Source organism: Nymphalis io, chromosome 8, assembly GCF_905147045.1.
Source record: "Nymphalis io chromosome 8, ilAglIoxx1.1, whole genome shotgun sequence".
In the NCBI taxonomy this organism is placed as follows: domain Eukaryota; kingdom Metazoa; phylum Arthropoda; class Insecta; order Lepidoptera; family Nymphalidae; genus Nymphalis; species Nymphalis io.
In genome coordinates this window covers 7,196,086-7,213,874 of record NC_065895.1, presented here as the reverse complement: position 1 = coordinate 7,213,874, position 17,789 = coordinate 7,196,086, and the positions used below count along the sequence as shown (strand labels likewise).

The 17,789-nt window shown below is 38.1% G+C and overlaps 2 protein-coding genes across 7 annotated transcripts in view; one reads left to right on the top strand and one right to left on the bottom strand.

Moving 5' to 3' along the window:
- LOC126769925 (protein sidekick) overlaps positions 1-16,231 on the top strand; it is a 35,693-nt gene extending 19,462 nt beyond the window's left edge. Inside the window, exons 2-29 of one of the 6 annotated variants that reach the window (XR_007669431.1) lie at positions 136-231; positions 319-495; positions 587-812; positions 891-1,594; positions 3,225-3,344; positions 3,940-4,095; positions 4,173-4,299; positions 4,484-4,779; positions 4,861-5,046; positions 5,561-5,973; positions 6,634-6,856; positions 7,417-7,613; positions 7,872-8,081; positions 8,325-8,579; positions 8,653-8,881; positions 8,968-9,288; positions 9,393-9,573; positions 9,766-9,981; positions 10,050-10,246; positions 10,827-11,023; positions 11,164-11,403; positions 11,510-11,647; positions 11,726-11,933; positions 12,049-12,327; positions 12,460-12,480; positions 13,144-13,464; positions 13,602-13,992; positions 14,606-14,748. Coding sequence is in view for 5 of the 6 variants with exons in the window: in XM_050488910.1 (XP_050344867.1) it covers positions 136-231; positions 319-495; positions 587-812; positions 891-1,594; positions 1,672-1,767; positions 3,225-3,344; positions 3,940-4,095; positions 4,173-4,299; positions 4,484-4,779; positions 4,861-5,046; positions 5,561-5,973; positions 6,634-6,856; positions 7,417-7,613; positions 7,872-8,081; positions 8,325-8,579; positions 8,653-8,881; positions 8,968-9,288; positions 9,393-9,573; positions 9,766-9,981; positions 10,050-10,246; positions 10,827-11,023; positions 11,164-11,403; positions 11,510-11,647; positions 11,726-11,933; positions 12,049-12,327; positions 13,144-13,464; positions 13,614-13,897; positions 14,606-14,848 (6,536 nt within the window). In the remaining variant the exon portion in view is untranslated. Of the gene's footprint in view, positions 1-135; positions 232-318; positions 496-586; positions 813-890; positions 1,595-1,671; positions 1,768-3,224; positions 3,345-3,939; positions 4,096-4,172; positions 4,300-4,483; positions 4,780-4,860; positions 5,047-5,560; positions 5,974-6,633; positions 6,857-7,416; positions 7,614-7,871; positions 8,082-8,324; positions 8,580-8,652; positions 8,882-8,967; positions 9,289-9,392; positions 9,574-9,765; positions 9,982-10,049; positions 10,247-10,826; positions 11,024-11,163; positions 11,404-11,509; positions 11,648-11,725; positions 11,934-12,048; positions 12,328-12,459; positions 12,481-13,143; positions 13,465-13,601; positions 13,993-14,605 lie in introns of all 6 variants that reach the window. The other 5 variants (XM_050488907.1, XM_050488906.1, XM_050488910.1 and 2 more) reach the window with 5 other exon arrangements.
- LOC126769926 (protein singles bar) overlaps positions 1-17,789 on the bottom strand; it is a 79,789-nt gene that overhangs the window by 55,538 nt on the left and 6,462 nt on the right. The gene's annotated exons all lie outside the window — the stretch shown is intronic.

Below are 17,789 nucleotides of genomic sequence, written 5' to 3'. Positions count from 1 at the left end.
ATGCATGTTTTCTCACGATGTTTCCCTTCACCATCGAGCACAGACTTGAACCCGTAATATTCAGTTATGATTTACATGCTCTATCCACTAAGCACCTCGCCTGTGTCATCGTATAATTGATTCTTTTTGTTTCAGGCCAAATGCAACCGCCTCGATTTACAATGCAACCCTCCTCGTCAAATAGTGTTGTAAGGGAGGGAACAACAAAGATATTACAATGCTCTGCCATAGGTAATAAAAAAATGTATAACTAGAATATATATATAGACAGTTCTATATCTAATTGTATAAATATATTGACTTTCATTTATTTACTAGGAATACCACAACCTATGTACAGATGGCTTAAAAACGGCGACCCATTAGGCGACTATTCCTCAGAATTATTTTATAAAATACACAATACACAGCGCCAAGACGCAGGTGCTTACCAGTGTATAGCAAAAAATGATGTTGGAGCGATTTTTAGTGAAAAAAACAACATAATTGTTGCTTGTAAGTAACTCACTATTATATTTGACCTATTATTTGCAGAGCTTTTAACATTTATAAATAAATGAGACTACAATAACCTTAACACTTACAGTTATGGGTGTTTTTGAGAACACTATAGAAAAAGTGATAACAGTCGAATCAGGTAACGCAGCTATTCTGGATTTTCCGCACATAGAATCAGAACCTCCACCGTCAGTTATTTGGCAGGACGAAAATGGTGTAAACGGTGTACTGCGATACGATCAAAAATATGCAATCACCGATAAATATCAACTAGTAATATTATGCGCATCCCAAGACGACCAGCGAGCCTATAGGTTTGTGAATATTCTAAATTAAACTCTCTACAAATATTTACATTTCTATCTTTAGATTCAATACTTGCTATTTTCCAGAGCGCGAGCAATAAACACCCAGTTAGGTAAGGTTGAAAATAGTCCGTACATTAGATTGAAAGTGAACGGAGACGATGACAAAGAAATAGCACCAGAAATTATTATAAAGCCGCAAGACACAAAGATAATAAAAGGCCAGGAATATACAAATATTTATTGCATCGCTAACGCACGACCGCTGCACGAGCTCGAAACTTTATGGTTTAAAGACGGAGTATTGATTGATTTAGCGGGAATCACTTACGACCTCAATGATCAATGGAACCGAACGCTGAGCCTCATATCGGCCAATTTAAACCACACCGGCCGATATACATGTCAAGCAAGATTAAAGTCGGGTGGATTCGCAACAGTAACCGCTTCAGCATCTGTTACTGTATTCGAAAAACCAGTTATGTTATCCAGTATAAAATCGGAAACGTTTGGTGAGTTTGGTAGTACCATTGTCTTAGAGTGCAACGTAAATGGCATACCAATGCCTGGAATCACGTGGTACAAGGATGCGAGGAAAATTGCGAGCGTCGGAGCTGACGCTGAGGAGTCCGACAATGCGGACGTTGATGACGGAGGAGGCAGGTACAGGGTGGAAGTAGACAGATCGCTCGTTATCAGCAACCTCAAGATGGAAGATATGGGCATATACCAGTGTATAGCGAGTAACGACGCTGGAGAGTCTTCTATCTACACGTGGTTGAAAATAAAAAGTGAGTATTTACTTCCTTATAGGCTTTGGAAAATAAACAAATAAAAATAAATGCATTAATTATTAATACTTAAACAGCCAAGGAAAATATTCGCGTTCCGCGCAGTCACATGAAGTTAATAAGAATGAGGACTGCAGATAAAAAGGCAAAAACGTTCAAATTTGATACCGGCAGTAAGCAATTTTGTTGGTGTATATTTGCACTCTTTTTTGAGCATTTTTTTTTCTTTTACACCACAGAGTGTTTGCTTCAATTTACATTTAAATAAAACAATCACGTATCTGATTCCATTTACTTCAGTTGTAAATAAATTTTAGGTAATGTTAAACATTATAGATTATTTAAAAAATTATATATATATACATATATACAAATTCCCAATTCTTCCATTGCAATATTATTATTTCATTGTATAAATAACAACATAAAATTTTTGTTTACTAGATTATAATGTTTTTATTCTTTTTATTATTGTACTGATATTTTTTTAAAATAGTAAGTTATAGTGGCTTTTTTAATACATCTTAATTATTTATAAAGTATTATAATATACATTAATCCAAGGTTGATGGGATCGAATCTGTAACTCCCAAGCTCAACGCTACGCGGCCCGTATATCGTTGATATAATATTAAAGCTTTTGTAATAAATGTACTTATCATTATCAATTATGCAACTACTGCAGCGATTATAAAAAAGTATTTTGTTACATATAATTATATAATGCATAATACGAACACAATATCTACCAGTCGTGACAAAATTATAAAAACAATATATTCAGTAAAATAAAATCAAGATTAGTTATATTAAAAACCATAAAACTTAAATTAAATATTCCATATTTAAACTCTATTCTTAATTCTCTATTGTTTTATTCGAAATAAGCAAATATTTTGTTAGCTCCTAGAACACGTAACTGGTATTAAGTTAGCAGATATCATATTGCAACGTCGTGTCAAGTAGCTTGCATGTGAAAATATAAATTTGCATTGTCGTTGTGTGTCTTAATGTTATTTTAAATATACTTCGTAAAGTTATTTTCTTTTGAATAAAATATTTTACTCTGTAACTTATACAATTTAATCATATATGCATCAAACAGCTTTTTAAACATAATTTCGAATCTTGATTTTAATCTTTATTTATTAAATATTTTTATATTCACAATGCAAATTCGATTTATATGTTTATTTATTATTTCACGTTTTTATAGTATGATTATTTCACGTTTAATAAGATTGGCGTTAAACGTGGAATGGTCTGTATATTGTAGTCCCTGTTGCATGCAGAATTTTGAATTATAATTGTATATTTCTAAATACAAAGGTTCGACATGTTTTCACCGCAATATTAATACGATTTTTGGAGTGACTACTAACCTTTACTTTGATACACGATTCATAGACAAATGCTTTTGATGATAATATTTATAATTTTCATAATAATGAATTAATAGAAAGTTAACGCGTTAAAACCTGCAATTTAATTCTATAGTCTTATTTACACGTTACATTCGACATTTAATGTATAATGAAACGTGTAGCAAGATAATTATTTCACTAAAATAGTGCCTAGTGTTCTAGTGTACAATGTAGTGCTCGTACTAAGTTGCGTGTGTGGCTTGTAGCGTCTCCGCCCATAATGCAGAGTGCACCGGCCAACCTCACCGTCCTAGACGGAAAGGACGCCACCATCGTCTGTCGGGCTATCGGAGCCCCCACGCCCAACGTCACGTGGTACTTCAACGGTGAGATATGAGCACACTGAATTGATTTGTAGGCTAACCTTTATAAATACACAGTTTTAGTTAGTGAAAACTACTTTACAACTAAGCATTCTGAATATATACTTACATGCTATCCGGTCTATAAAACGTTTATACCGTAATACATAAAGTTCTAATAGTTTACGTGGCGCACGCCAGTTAAGCTTCCAGACGACATGATTTTTTTTCAAGATCTTCAACAATCGCCGTCATATTTCAGCCAAATTATATAAAACATTTAATGAATTATACACCTAAACCTTTCCTTTTATTTTTTTGGTAGGTGAATATAAATAGTAATGTTCTCGTGACTAAATTATAATTGTGTGCACAAATACAAGTGTATCTTATAATCCATCGTAGCTCGTAGTTCAAGCAGCCATCAGGATGGCTTTACGTGATTCTCGAAGCATTGAAGTGACAAGACGTAAAACCCTAATAACTTTTTGACCCAAAGCGGGAGTTAAACCGAACCCTTAGGATCAACAACCTTATAAGATAGCCACTAGGCTACCGAGACAGTTTTATAATACATAAGCATTTATTAAAAGATAACATTCGAAACATATTATTTCAGATTCTCTTATTATAAACTTATCTAGAAGATTACAAACATTAGATGAAGGGGACTTGCTAATAACGGCCACAACCACAGCGGACAGCGGGAAATATACTTGTATACGAACAAACGACGCGGGTAACGTTTCCGGCGAAGCCTTCCTCACTGTACTCGGTGAGCATTTACCACATCAGTCATTGAAGTATTTTTATACACCATCCATATAGAAACTAATAGGTTTGGTATTCTAGTAAGAACACAAGTGATCGCTCCTCCCGTCGACACCCGAGTGTTACTGGGTCACACGGCAACACTGCAGTGTAAAGTATCCAGCGATCCGAATGTCAAGTATAACATCGACTGGTTCCACAACAAACAGTAAGACCTATATTTAGACGAGATCAAGTTCTCCATCTTCACGCTGATAACTTTTACGCATGGCTTCCTCCACTTTTGCTTTCAACTTAAGACATAAAAATACGTGTAAAAAATGAAAGTTGCTTCTCATTTCATCACCTACCGAACGAAATTGGTTAATTCGACGGCAAACCTCACTCGGCAGACCTATGACGGCCGGGTCGCGCGTGTGGGTGTCGGGCGACGGCGCCCTGCAAGTGCAGGCGGTGCGCGCGAGCGACGCGGGCGAGTACACGTGCGTGGTGACGTCGGCGGGCGGCAACCACACGCGGCGCGCGCTGCTGTCCGTCATCGAGCTGCCCTTCGCGCCCACCAACGCGCGTGCCGAGCGCCTCGACGCCGCCGTGCAGCGCGCCGTCAACGTCTCCTGGACGCCCGGCTTCGACGGGAACTCGCCCGTGCAGAAGTACATCGTGCAGCGACGAGTCGTGCCCGAATTCGGTAACGTTTACTATTCACTCGATACTCATTCTGTAGCTTCGAGGTTGACGCCGAAATAATTTAATATAATTTTTATTGCAGGTCCCACCCCGGACCCCCTGTTGAATTGGGTGACCGAACCGATGAATGTGTCTGCGAATCAGCGTTGGGTGCTCCTGACTAGTTTGAAGGCGGCCACTTCGTACCAATTTCGAGTTTCTGCAGTAAATACAGTAGGAGAGGGTCCGCCTTCTGAACCGACGGAGGTTTTGACTCTACCGCAAGAAGGTAAGAGTTAAAGTATTTGTTTCCTTGTAAATAAGGTTATTACCGAATACAACGTCTCTATCGTAAATATCAACAACAATACAATTTTTTCTTTTTGTGATCAAGCAGCCAGCGACATAATATGCTGCCAAGGTATGCAGAAAAGTAAAGCACTATGGTACCTAAAAACTATTAATTTTATTATACAGTTACATTTTTGTTTATGCTTTTCGATTGTACGTCAGCAGAGTTTTGTCAATACTTTGTCTCGTTATTGTCTTTTTTTATTTAATTTTAATGGATCTCTTTATTCATTATGTTTGCATGTCATGCCTGTTGAAATTTTTATAGCGAATGATATTAATTTATATTATAACCTAAGATAAATATTTTATAATTTAGCAGGTTGTATACTTGATATTGTAAAGTATATATGAATTATGCATGAATTATAATATGCATTTACGGTCTTTAGATTAATAATTTTTAGCTATATGACACAATAAAGTATGTACAAACATATATTTATTTTTAGCCCCTTCCGGACCTCCTTTGGGTTTTATGGGATCGGCGCGATCTTCCTCCGAGATAATAACACAATGGCAGCCGCCATTAGAAGAACATAGAAATGGCCATATTCTAGGATACGTAATCAGATATCGCTTAAAAGGCTACGACAACAGCCCTTGGACATATCAGAATATAACCAACGAAGCGCAACGGAACTATCTTATCCAAGATTTAATAACTTGGAAAGATTACAATGTACAAATTGCAGCATATAACGATAAAGGTGTCGGTGTGTTCTCGGATAGTTACACGATAAAGACGAAAGAGGGCGTGCCTGAAGCGGCGCCTGATAGCGTTCGCTGCGATGCGTTCAATTCCACCGCTATACAAGTCTGGTGGACGCCTCCTAATCCTCAAAAAATTAACGGGATTAACCAGGTATTCGATCTTTGTGAAATTATAATAAGTATGAAGTAAGTTGACCAGACTCTATCTCAGATATTTTCGCGCATGTGTAGCCACAGTGGTAGCGAAGCGCCGTTAGAAAATAGAGATGTGCTACTTCATGTTCGCTGCAAAGATTTATTAGTAAAAGACGTCGTTCTGCCATAATTTAAAAATTAATAGATAAATTATTTAAAAGTGTATAATAACTTAATATCTTTTTTGTCAAATGGTTATTTATATGCATTTGCTTCAAAAATGTCTGCAGCCTGTGCCAAACTCAAAGAATATATTAAAAATGAAATCAAGTATTATAAAATTTATGAATTAGTAGCGCAATATTACAAATTATGTTATTAAATAACGAGCTTGCGAGTGGAGTTCAATTACAATGCAAATACGATATGCATTGTACTTTACAAATCAATAAATATATAAATATAAAAACTTCGTTCGTAATTAATCGGTAATAACGATAATCGACTATTTACGTAAGTGTAACCGCGTTGTATTCGCATCTGTAGTACCGTTAGTAGTAATTCCCCCTTTTCTCTCTGGTCTTAGGTCTCTGGACTCACTTCACTCCATCCAACTTACACATTACTCAACATTATTACACTTGCAAACATTATCAACATACTTAATATTTTCCAGGGATATAAAATTCAAGCGTGGCTTTGGGATGAAGCGTCGAATGATAGCGTGGAACAGAAACTCGTCAGCGTACCACCAAATTTGTTAGATCCCCTCACCGAGCAGACAGCGTTCATAAATGGTCTAGAAAAATTTACCGAATATAATATATCTGTACTTTGCTTCACGGAGCCGGGCGACGGTCCGCGGAGTGACTTCGTCTTGATAAGAACGAAAGAAGATAGTAAGTTAAAAGAATAGTTGCTTTAAATGAATAATTGCAATATTGTCTGCGTACAATTGCGTTATTATATTATTTGGTATGCTAGGTGGTAAAGTTCAGAAAGGAAGGAATTCAGGAAGTTGTGTCAGCTCTTTTAGTGAGCTGACGCAACTTCCTTGATGTTTAATTTTCTTTTATTATTTTTAGTCTATTTTTATTATTTTGACAACATTGGCGATCAAACTGTCGAGCCTATTACAACAATTGAATATGTTATATTTTTTTCCGAACTTTATATATGTTTGGATATCCAAACATTATTAAATACATATGTATATGTCTTAAACAAATCCGTGTTCTGCGGTGAATTTAAATCCTTAAAAGAATAGAAGCAGGGGGGGCCCTGCTCAGCAATGAGTCAATTACGAATTTTACTTTTTTATATAGTTTTAATATTATTATTTAAGACAATTATGTTTCCAAAAAAGGAATAAATCTTAAGCGCGCTTAATTAATATATATTAAAACGTACAGTTTTGTACGTGTATTTTTTTAAACTGTATTTGTTTTTGTTATTACAGCACCCGACGAAGTAACGAACCTACAATTCGACGATGTATCGGACAGGGCAGTTAGAGTATCCTGGTCGCCACCGAAAAAGTCTAACGGCATACTCATCGGCTACAAACTCAAATACCAAGTGAAAGATAGCGTCGACACTCTCAAGGAAGAAATACTACCGCCCAATGGCACTAGCGTACGAGTCGAACATTTGCAGGTAGGGTTAACATATTTTTTTACATAACTCGTTATATTTTTACACGTGTGCGTGTGCGAGGTGCACTATTGAAATATATAAAGAATATAAAACATTACAGCATTATAATAGTATTCTAATCCACACATTTATCGTAAATATGAACGTTTAAATTAAATTATACATTTATTAAAAAGGAGAAAATTGTAGAACGAGATTCTGATACAAAAGGAACGTTCAAATGAAACTCGATAAAAATATGTACCGCGCGTGCCGCAGGCGAGCACGCAGTACCGGTTCTGGGTGAGCGCGCTGACGGCGCTGGGCGAGGGCGGCGCGCGCGCGGCCGACATCCAGTCGGGCGTGGAGCCCGTGCTGCCCGCCGCGCCCACCGGCCTCGCGCTGTCCAACATCGCCGCGCACTCCGTGCTGCTGCAGTTCACGCCCGGCTTCGACGGGAACTCCTCCGTCTCGCAGTGGACCGTGCAGGTCACTCCTCGACATATGACGATCTCCTGTTTCTCTTCCGACAGTGCAATTTAACGAAATAGAGACACTGACCTTGAGCTGTTTCTGCTCGCTGATTGTTAATTGAGCGAGTCACTTAGAACCTATAAATGTGAAACGAGCTCATACATAACTTCTATGATTAATTTGAAATCAATAATAATTGTGAGAGGATTTAACTTTTTTACCTGTGTAAATTCTTCAAGTGATACTATTACTTTACAGGCTCAAACTGCGCGTAACTCTGCCTGGGTATCGATTTATGAAGTGAGTGCCCCTGACGCTCAATCGATCCTTGTTACTGGCTTAATTCCTTTCACGACTTACCGCTTGAGACTGATCGCGACTAACGTCGTCGGATCGTCTCCGCCTTCGGAGCCCTGTAAAGAGTTCCAAACTATTCAAGCTCCTCCGCAGCACCCGCCCAGGAATGTGACTGTACGCGCCGTCAGCGCTAACAACCTTCGAGTCAGATGGATAGTAAGTACCGCAATAATCATACTCACACTGATAACGTATTTTCTCTTTAATACAATTGATATAATTATTCCAGCCATTACAACAAAGCGAATGGTACGGGAACCCAAAGGGCTACAACATCACGTACAAACGAAGTGGTACTAATGACACCCTACATAGTATAATCGAAGATCATACGGCCAATTCGCATGTGCTATCAAATTTAGAAGAATGGTCTGTTTATGAAATTACGATGACTGCTATAAACGAAGTCGGCACTTCCGCAACGAGTCCAACTGCAATGGAACGGACAAGAGAAGCAGGTAACAACAGCTAATTTTATAATTCTTTAGTCTTCCTACTTATATAAAATATACTTTATTCTATTGATTATAATGTCATTTTTTAGTTCCATCAAGTGGACCAGTAGGTGTATCAGCTAAAGCGACGTCATCTACTACTGTTGTTGTCGTATGGGGGGACATCCCTGCCCAAGATCAAAATGGTCTTATTGAGGGGTACAAAGTGTGCTACGCGGCAGTGGTACCTCCACCTCGCCCTGATCAAAAGAAAATCGAATGCCACCCTATTTCTTCTAACCAGACCCATACAGTTACATTGACAGAGCTTCGAAAGTATGTTGTCTATCAAATTCAAGTTCTAGGATATACGAGACTAGGAGACGGCGCACTCAGCGATCCGCCCGTCACTGTTAGAACTTTTGAAGACAGTAAGTATTTTTAGATTAATGCAATAAGATTATTATTTTAATTGATTTAAAAAAAGAAGTAAGCACATACTTTATTTTTAATTATATTTTTTTTTATTTTATAGCGCCCGGCCCGCCCTCGAATGTGTCGTTTCCCGACGTTACTTTTAGTACGGCGCGTATAATTTGGGATGTCCCTGAGGATCCTAACGGCGAGATATTGGCATACAAAGTGACATACCATCTCAACAGTTCCACGCAACACATGTTTTCTAAAGAGTTTCTACCTTCTGATAGAACTTTTAGGTTAGTAACCATCGGTCTGCTAAGTTTTGTATCTCGTGAAACGAGGGATCTATCCGATTAAACAAAAAAAAACTAGCATTTTAATTTGTTAAAAAATAAACATTAAGTTTTTTGCTGAATTTTAAATTGAAGTTGTCCGGTATTCGTGAGCAAATGTCGCGCAGCTCGTATAACAGAGAACTGTCGCAACAGGGCCACGGAGCTGAGCGCCGAGGAGTACTACCAGTTCTCGGTGACGGCGCAGACGCGCGTGGGCTGGGGCGCCACGCTGCGCGCGCTCGTGCTGTGCACGGCCAACCGCGCCGCGCCCGCGCCGCCCGCCCGCCCCTACGTGGCGCGCTCGCTGCTGCAGCCGCACCAGATCACCTTCTCGTGGACGCCCGGCGACGACGGCTACGCGCCGCTCAGGTCTGTGCGCGCCCACCGCCCGGCTCCTCGTCCCCCCAGTCGCGACTGTAACTCGCGTCGTCCTGCAGGTACTACACGATACAGCAGAAGGAGGAGGGTGGCACCTGGCAGACTCTTCCCGAGCACGTCGATCCTTTCGCGACTTCGTACACCGTGGAGAGCCTGAAGCCTTATACCGCTTACCAGTTTAGGATCCGCGCCACCAACGACATCGGACCGAGTCGATACAGTAACGCCACAGAAACTGTCCGCACTTTACCGGCAGGTATGTTTGTAGCGTGTCATCTACTTTTATAGATTTTGCCTTTATATCATATTTACGATAATGAGATAATAATATGAGAAAAATAATAATGAGACATTAACTTCAACTGTTTAAAATACTGTAGGAAAAAAAGGAGACTTTGACGAAAGGCCTTTATAAAAATAATTAACGCAAAAAATAGAAATATAGTGTGTATACCACATAGCCTCTACTATGGTAGAATATACACGCAATAATAATCTTTAATAATAAATGAGCAATTCTTGTATATACATTTATTTTGTGTATCTTGTAAACGGCGGCGGAAATTTGACTCAAATTTTATGTTTAGCTAAGTTTATTTATATATGAAATACACCTAGTATTTCCTGAAAAATGGCAATTTAACAAAAAAAAAATTTTTTAAAGCCGATTGAAGCTCGGTCTTCGGATTGAAGTTACTAATGATTTAAATGACACGACGAAGAATTCTCAAATTATTACAACAAAAACATTTTTATTCCAAGATGTGTAAGCTAACCACAAGACTAGACCATCGAGGCAGTTAAACTGAACTAGTGGCTGATGACAACTTTTGCAGCACCCAGCAAAGCCGTGGAGAACCTGCGCGTAGTGCCGATAACGCCGAGCAGCGTGCGCGTGCAGTGGGCGCCGCTGGGCGAGCAGCACTGGAGCGGTGACGCGCGCACGGGTGGCTACTCTGTCTCCTACCAACCGCTCACTGACTTCCCCGCGTCGCTGCACACCACCATGAAGCAGGAAGTGCCGGGCATTAAGGTAAACGACAACCCATGTCTTGCCTACGTCAGTAACAGACCATTTATTTAACATGTTATAGCATAGTTAATCTATTTTGCGCCACATCGTTCGTTCGTTTACATCTATTTGTTTGTTGATTTAAGTGAACTTACTTTCAGAGCGATGAAGTCGTGCTGACCGATTTGGCGTTGGACCGCAACTATGAAATCAGCGTTTGCGCAGTGAACTCGCAGGGCTCGGGCCCGGCGGGCGCGCCGGCCGTGGTATGGGTGGGCGAGGCCGTGCCCACCGCGCCACCGCAGAGTGTGGCGGCTCACGCACTGTCGCCCACCGAGGTGGCGCTGACCTGGAGCCCACCGCACCTCGCGCAGCAGAATGGGGACCTGCTTGGTTACAAGGTCTGGCAACTCTACTGACTTGACCTATTGTGACACTCGCTTATTTACTGCATGTTACATGTATTGCTATATATTATGTACCTAATTTTTTGTTTTGCTTCACTAGATATTTTACTTAATGACCGAGTCTCCGGAGGAATTGGAACCTGGGAGACGGGCAGAGGAGGAGATCGAAGTGGTGCCGGCCACTTCCACCTCCCATTCGCTTGTATTTCTGGATAAATTTACGCAATATCGAATTCAGGTATTGTAAAAGTTTACGAAACGTACTGTATATGCAACGAATATAAGGATAAAATAATTTTAATGCCTCATTTTACAGGTGTTAGCATTCAACCCAGCTGGAGATGGACCAAGGTCGACTGCGATTCTGGTACGGACGCATCAGGGTTTACCTTCGGCGCCACGTAACATAACATTTTCTGAGATCACCATGAACAGCCTCATAGTGTCGTGGGAGCCTCCCCACCGTCGCAATGGCCTCATTCACTCCTACCTCGTCACCTACGAAACTATAGAACAAGATGAACGTAAGTAACAATATTCATAAAGTGAACTATTTTGTGATAAACATTTTCAAACGGAGAGTAAAAGGCCCAATACGAGTATAAACAACATATTATAATAACGCATACGGTCCCGCAGGATTCAGCAAGCAAGTGAAGCAGAAGGTGTCGGAGCGGCGGCTGGCGGTGGGCGCGCTGGAGGAGGAGGTGGAGTACCGGTTCAGCGTGCGCGCCGTGACGGTGGCGGCGGGCGCGGCGGCCGAGGCGCGCGCGCGCACGGGCCCGCAGGCCGGCTCGCCCGCGCGCCCCGCCGCGCTGCTGCTGCGCGCCGACCCCGCCGCGCTGCATCTGCGCTGGACCAACGCCGCCTCCGGGAAGGGGCCGCTGCTCGGGTACTACTTCGAGGCGAGGAAGAAAGGTGAGCAATGAGCCCAACCCAAGTTAATAAAAAAAGAATATATTCTTGTATTTTATTAAAATTAAAAAAAAAAAAAACATTCTTACAAATGAGAGTATTGATACTAACTATAGATTTTAATCGTTTGTGCAGCAAAGGAAACATGGCAAGCTTGTAAGTGTTCACATGTTTTCTTTAAATCTTTTTTCGAAAGTTTTTTTCATTAGTTTAGTGAATGATAAAATAATAAGTCAAAAATAATATATCACCTTTGAATTACTTTTTAAAGTTGATACTATCTTTGTTTCAACCTTTTATTTCATACATTAGAAGGCTATATATATTTATGTATATGTTGAAAGATATTTACAAAATAAACGTTTATTACTGATCTATTAAATGACAATTAAATAAAATTAACTTGTTATAAAAAAAAATTACTTAAGATTTAAAGGCGTAAAAAATTATTTTATAATATTATAAGTCAATAGTTTTGTAATTGTTAATGTAATTATACTTTACAAGTATATATAATTTACGATAACCGTTAAATTGTGTAGCTTAGTAAATTTTGTTCAGAAAACCAACACGATTCGCAGTTCTGTGTGGAACTGTGAACTAAGGTGTCGACTATAGTCACAACTGCTGATTCATATTCCTGTAGGATATACATTGCTGCTCTATACTTTAAATAGTCTAGGGTCGAAACACACAAATAATGTACAACGTAGTCATACATATTGAAAACTGAAATGTTGATTTGAAAGTTTATTTTTAAGTTACCTCACTAGTCAACTATTATTTATTAGATTCTTCTCATTACATCGATATTTTCAGATGACACGCGATGGGAGACAATAACCAGGACAAGCAATGGAATATTGGAAGAGTTTACTATTTCTTATCAGAGCTTGCTTCCATCGACCGCTTACTCATTTAGAGTGATAGCATACAACATGTACGGTATAAGCAACCCAGCGTACAGCGAAAAAGTTATCGTAACACCGTCTAAACTTTATTTGGAATACGGCTACTTGCAGTACCGGCCATTCTATCGAAGAACCTGGTTCATGGTCGCTCTAGCTGCTGCTTCCATCATCATTATAATTATGGTCATCGCAATACTTTGCGTGAAAAGCAAAAGTTATAAGTATAAAAGTAAGACTGTTATTTTAGTATTCATGTTTATTAAACTTTTATTACTTAGTAAATTTAAATAAAAATTATTACTCAATTATTATAATATATTGAAGTAGAATGTTACAATTCGGGATAGAGAAGTGATTAATATATAGTTTTCCTATCAGAAGAAGCTCAAAAGACGCTGGAGGAGTCGCTGGCGGGCGAGACGGACGAGCGCGGCTCGCTGGCGCTGGAGCTGTACCGCTCGCGGCAGAACTCGGCCGCCAGCGCGGGCGGCGCGGGCACGCTGCGGCGCAAGGCGCCCGCGCTGGCCAAGTCGCCGCCGCGGCCCTCGCCCGCCTCCGTCGCCTACCACAGCGACGAGGAGAGTCTGCGCGGCTACGACGAGAACCCCGACGACTCCTCGCTCACCGAGAAACCCTCCGAGATGAGCTCTTCCGACTCGCAGGTGATCACCATCAAAATTAGTGTCGTCTGAGTGCTCCGAGTCTCACTAAACTAGTCTTATTTCTTTCCTCATTACGGTCGATCGGAGCTCCCACGGTAACTATTCAGATTGAAATCTATCGCATTCCTTTATTTTTGTCACGCTTCCTAACCGGCTAGCACCCATGAAATGTAGGTACTTAAATGCGTTGTTTCGTCGCTACTCCCGGTGATTGAACTTCGATGTCAGTATAAAGAGGAGTGCGTTTTCTTTTCGAACTACGGAAGTTTGTTAACTTTATCGCGGCCAGTCGAGGGTGCTGCGGCGATTCTCTAACGCACAAGTGTAGAAATAATCAGTTAGTAAATGTATGAATGTACGATGAAATCGTTAATCTGACCGTTATATGTAAAAAAAAATTTCTTAACAAAAGCAAAGCACACAAACATTTGTAAATTACAGACTAACATATATTTACTGACGTTGAATATCTGCACGTTTTTTAATAAATTTTGTGTAAATAGTTCATTTCTCTTATAAACGCTACTTTCATCAATTTCTTAATTTTCCCTTATAAAAGCTCTGTGTACTACTTAAAATTATTATTTGTAGTTTCTATAACGCTTTGTATCTAAACGTGTAAAAATAATCATTAGAATGAATTGTTTAAATTGTTCTCCGAGTGTTACTGGTTTTGTTTTAATTAACTCGAACCTTTTATATGTTTAGAATTCGGAGAGTGAAAATGAGAGCGTGCGATCAGAGCCACATTCGTTTGTAAATCATTATGCAAACGTCAACGATACATTGCGACAGTCTTGGAAAAGACAGCGTCCTGTTCGCAATTACTCCAGCTACACGGACTCTGAGCCCGAGGGCAGCGCCGTCCTCAGCCTCAATGGCGGCCAAATCGTCATGAACAATATGGCGCGCTCTCGGGCACCGCTGCCCGGATTCTCTTCGTTCGTATGACACGAACCTACCGACACGGCGCCCGCGCACGCCGTGCACATGTAGTACGCACTGCCGATTCATTCCCAATGCGTTAATTTATAAAAATAGCGCTTGTACATATCGATGACTGTTGAGTATTATTATTAGCTGACTTAAGTAGATATATACCTATATTAGACGTAAGAACATTGTTCGACATCATAATTTCAAGATTTTTACTTATTATCAAGGACATTATAGATAAGATTACAATTGTACATTATTTAATATTTTATAAGATCTCGCTAGATCGAAATACATTCTTATTATTTATCTATTTAGTTTGTCGTTTCAATGTTTTGACTATATTTCATTTAATAATTCCAAATATAATAAGCACATATTCTCAATAATTAATATTTAAGTATAAACAATTTTCTGAACACGTCACATAACTTGTATAGACATTTTATCACTTTTCTCACAGAAATATTAATAATTATCATTCCACTTATAGATTAAGCTAATTGTTATAATGATATTTAAACTGCAATGTACTTACCGACTTCACATTCTTGATATATATAATATATTAGTTTTTGAAAGATTTTAACTTCATTTTGTAATAAATTTACTTTACTGGTGTATAACTGTTCACTAATGATAATTTCCATAAGACAATTTTATTAAATACATAATTCACATTTGATACAATAGTGAAACCTAACTTATTGTGGTGTGCTTAAACATTGTAAACACCCAATAGATAATTTAACAAACCTCAAAAAGAATACTAATCTAACTATAATTGTATTTTTAATAATTTATTCATAACCTATATAAGTTCAATTTTGAGAACTTTTGAGAAAAGATTTTTTTTTACGTTATAGCTGATACAACCAACACTTGTCTCTATGTGTGTCGAAAAATAATATTGGTATTGTTTTGACTATAAAAGCAATATTAATTAATGAAACTTTAAATTTAGATTTTGTAATTTTTGTCTACATTTAAGAACTTATAAATGACTGATAGTTTTAGAATAATCTACTATTGATTGGTGTAAATAATGATAACACTATTATCCTATGATGCGTGCATTTTTGGCACGCCATCTGGCACAATTCTTTAAAAAATCTGTGATCTACTTTTTATTTGCAATGAAATACTTTACAAAAATAGCAATAAGTGTTTACATTTATCATAGGTGTCATTCCATTCAAAAGTAGAAATAGTATGCACCAATGTTAATCCTTAATGTATTGTAAATTCTGTTTTTTTTTAATTATTTTATTTTCATGATACGCAAAAATTTAGATTTGCATATATTATTTGAATGGTGCCATTAATGTAGCTAATTATTTTGTATTATTTTCGTGTATTTTTTCTCATATTTTAAATATACAAAGATTAGCAATTGAATAAATTATGACATTAACTTAACTAGTTTTATTTGTAATTTTAAATATTGTATTTGTAGTATTTCAAAACCAGATCATTACTTTTTACTTACCCTTTCCTTTTTCTTGTCTGCACATTGACAGTTCAATGCACGTGTAGTAGACTCAGCATTGTCTTGTGTTTATAGAGGTCGAGGGCATTTGCTGAACTACCAATTTGCTGAACACGGTTTCAACGTTTGGTAATAACTATGAATAGATGTTAACTATTATATTTGCCTTAATTATTATCAAGTTAGTTAGTGACTTGAGGATTAACCATAAAGCCCAAAGTATGCATGAGTTCAGTGCAAGCATCGAATGATAAATAAGAGAAAAGAACGCGGAATAAAACAGTCACTTGTCTGCAATCACTCATTAATAGTTCAAAAAAAGAATGATTGTTTTATTGTTTCAATATTAGAAAATCTAGTTGCTATAGTCTAAAATTTAAAAAAATATATATCTTTTATACGTCAGACCTATTCTGTAAGTAAGTAAGTAGTAACTCAACACGATCGTGAAATGTCAGAAAGTGATATGCGACATTGTCTATAATAATTATAACATTTGAAGGATATACACATCAAAATAATATATCACCCTAAGCAAGTTATTATTTCACGAGTGAGTTACGAAGTGAGTTCTTACAGAATAACCAAATACCGACCAGCCAACTAACGGATATATTTGAAACCTATCAAGTTAATAAATATGAATGGATCAACACATATAACATTTCACACCGTAATAATAAATAATTTACATCACAATACTACAAAGGACTAGGTTTTCTAAAAATATCTGGGTTTAAAATAACGCCATGTGTTATGGAAGATTTATAACCGCAGAGTCGGAAATCCCATCTTCTGTAAAGGTTAAAACGAAAAAAAAAGATTTTTTTTGAGAAAAGCTAAAAACTATATATTAACGGTCGGCTTACATTGATTCAGTGCAGCATTCCAGTGACATTAGATCGTTTCTTGACCAATGTAACTCTTTTTTATCCTAGCCTAATATCCAGAGTTGAATAAAGCAGCTGCTATTTTTTTTAAACCAGTGGCCGCTTCCCGATATTCGCCCTCTTCCGTGCCAAAACCGCTGGACCCGGTTACGCTCGTCGATCTAGTAGATGCTTCGTGGTAACCACAAGTGTATCATTACACGATACGGATCATTAGGGTCTAGGTCGGCGAATACGGACTTCATCTTTTATTATACTTTAAGCTTGCTTTTTCTTTCTAATGTCAAATCAATAATGACAAAAAGCAAGATCAGTGATGAACTTATGTTTAGTTAAACACTGATCTACTCTTTTTGTCATTATGACTAACAACGTTTATAACTATGGCCATATAATTATATGTTTGATGTTCAATCACAAAAGAGTTAATTAGCTTATAACTACAATGTTGGCAATATAAACAGAAATTAATTTAAATTGAATTTAGTATTTCATTGTTACCTATATTTGGAATTTTATATACTTTATAAAATAAAAGACCCGCTTAAAAGTAACCGAGACGGATGTAGATCTTTTT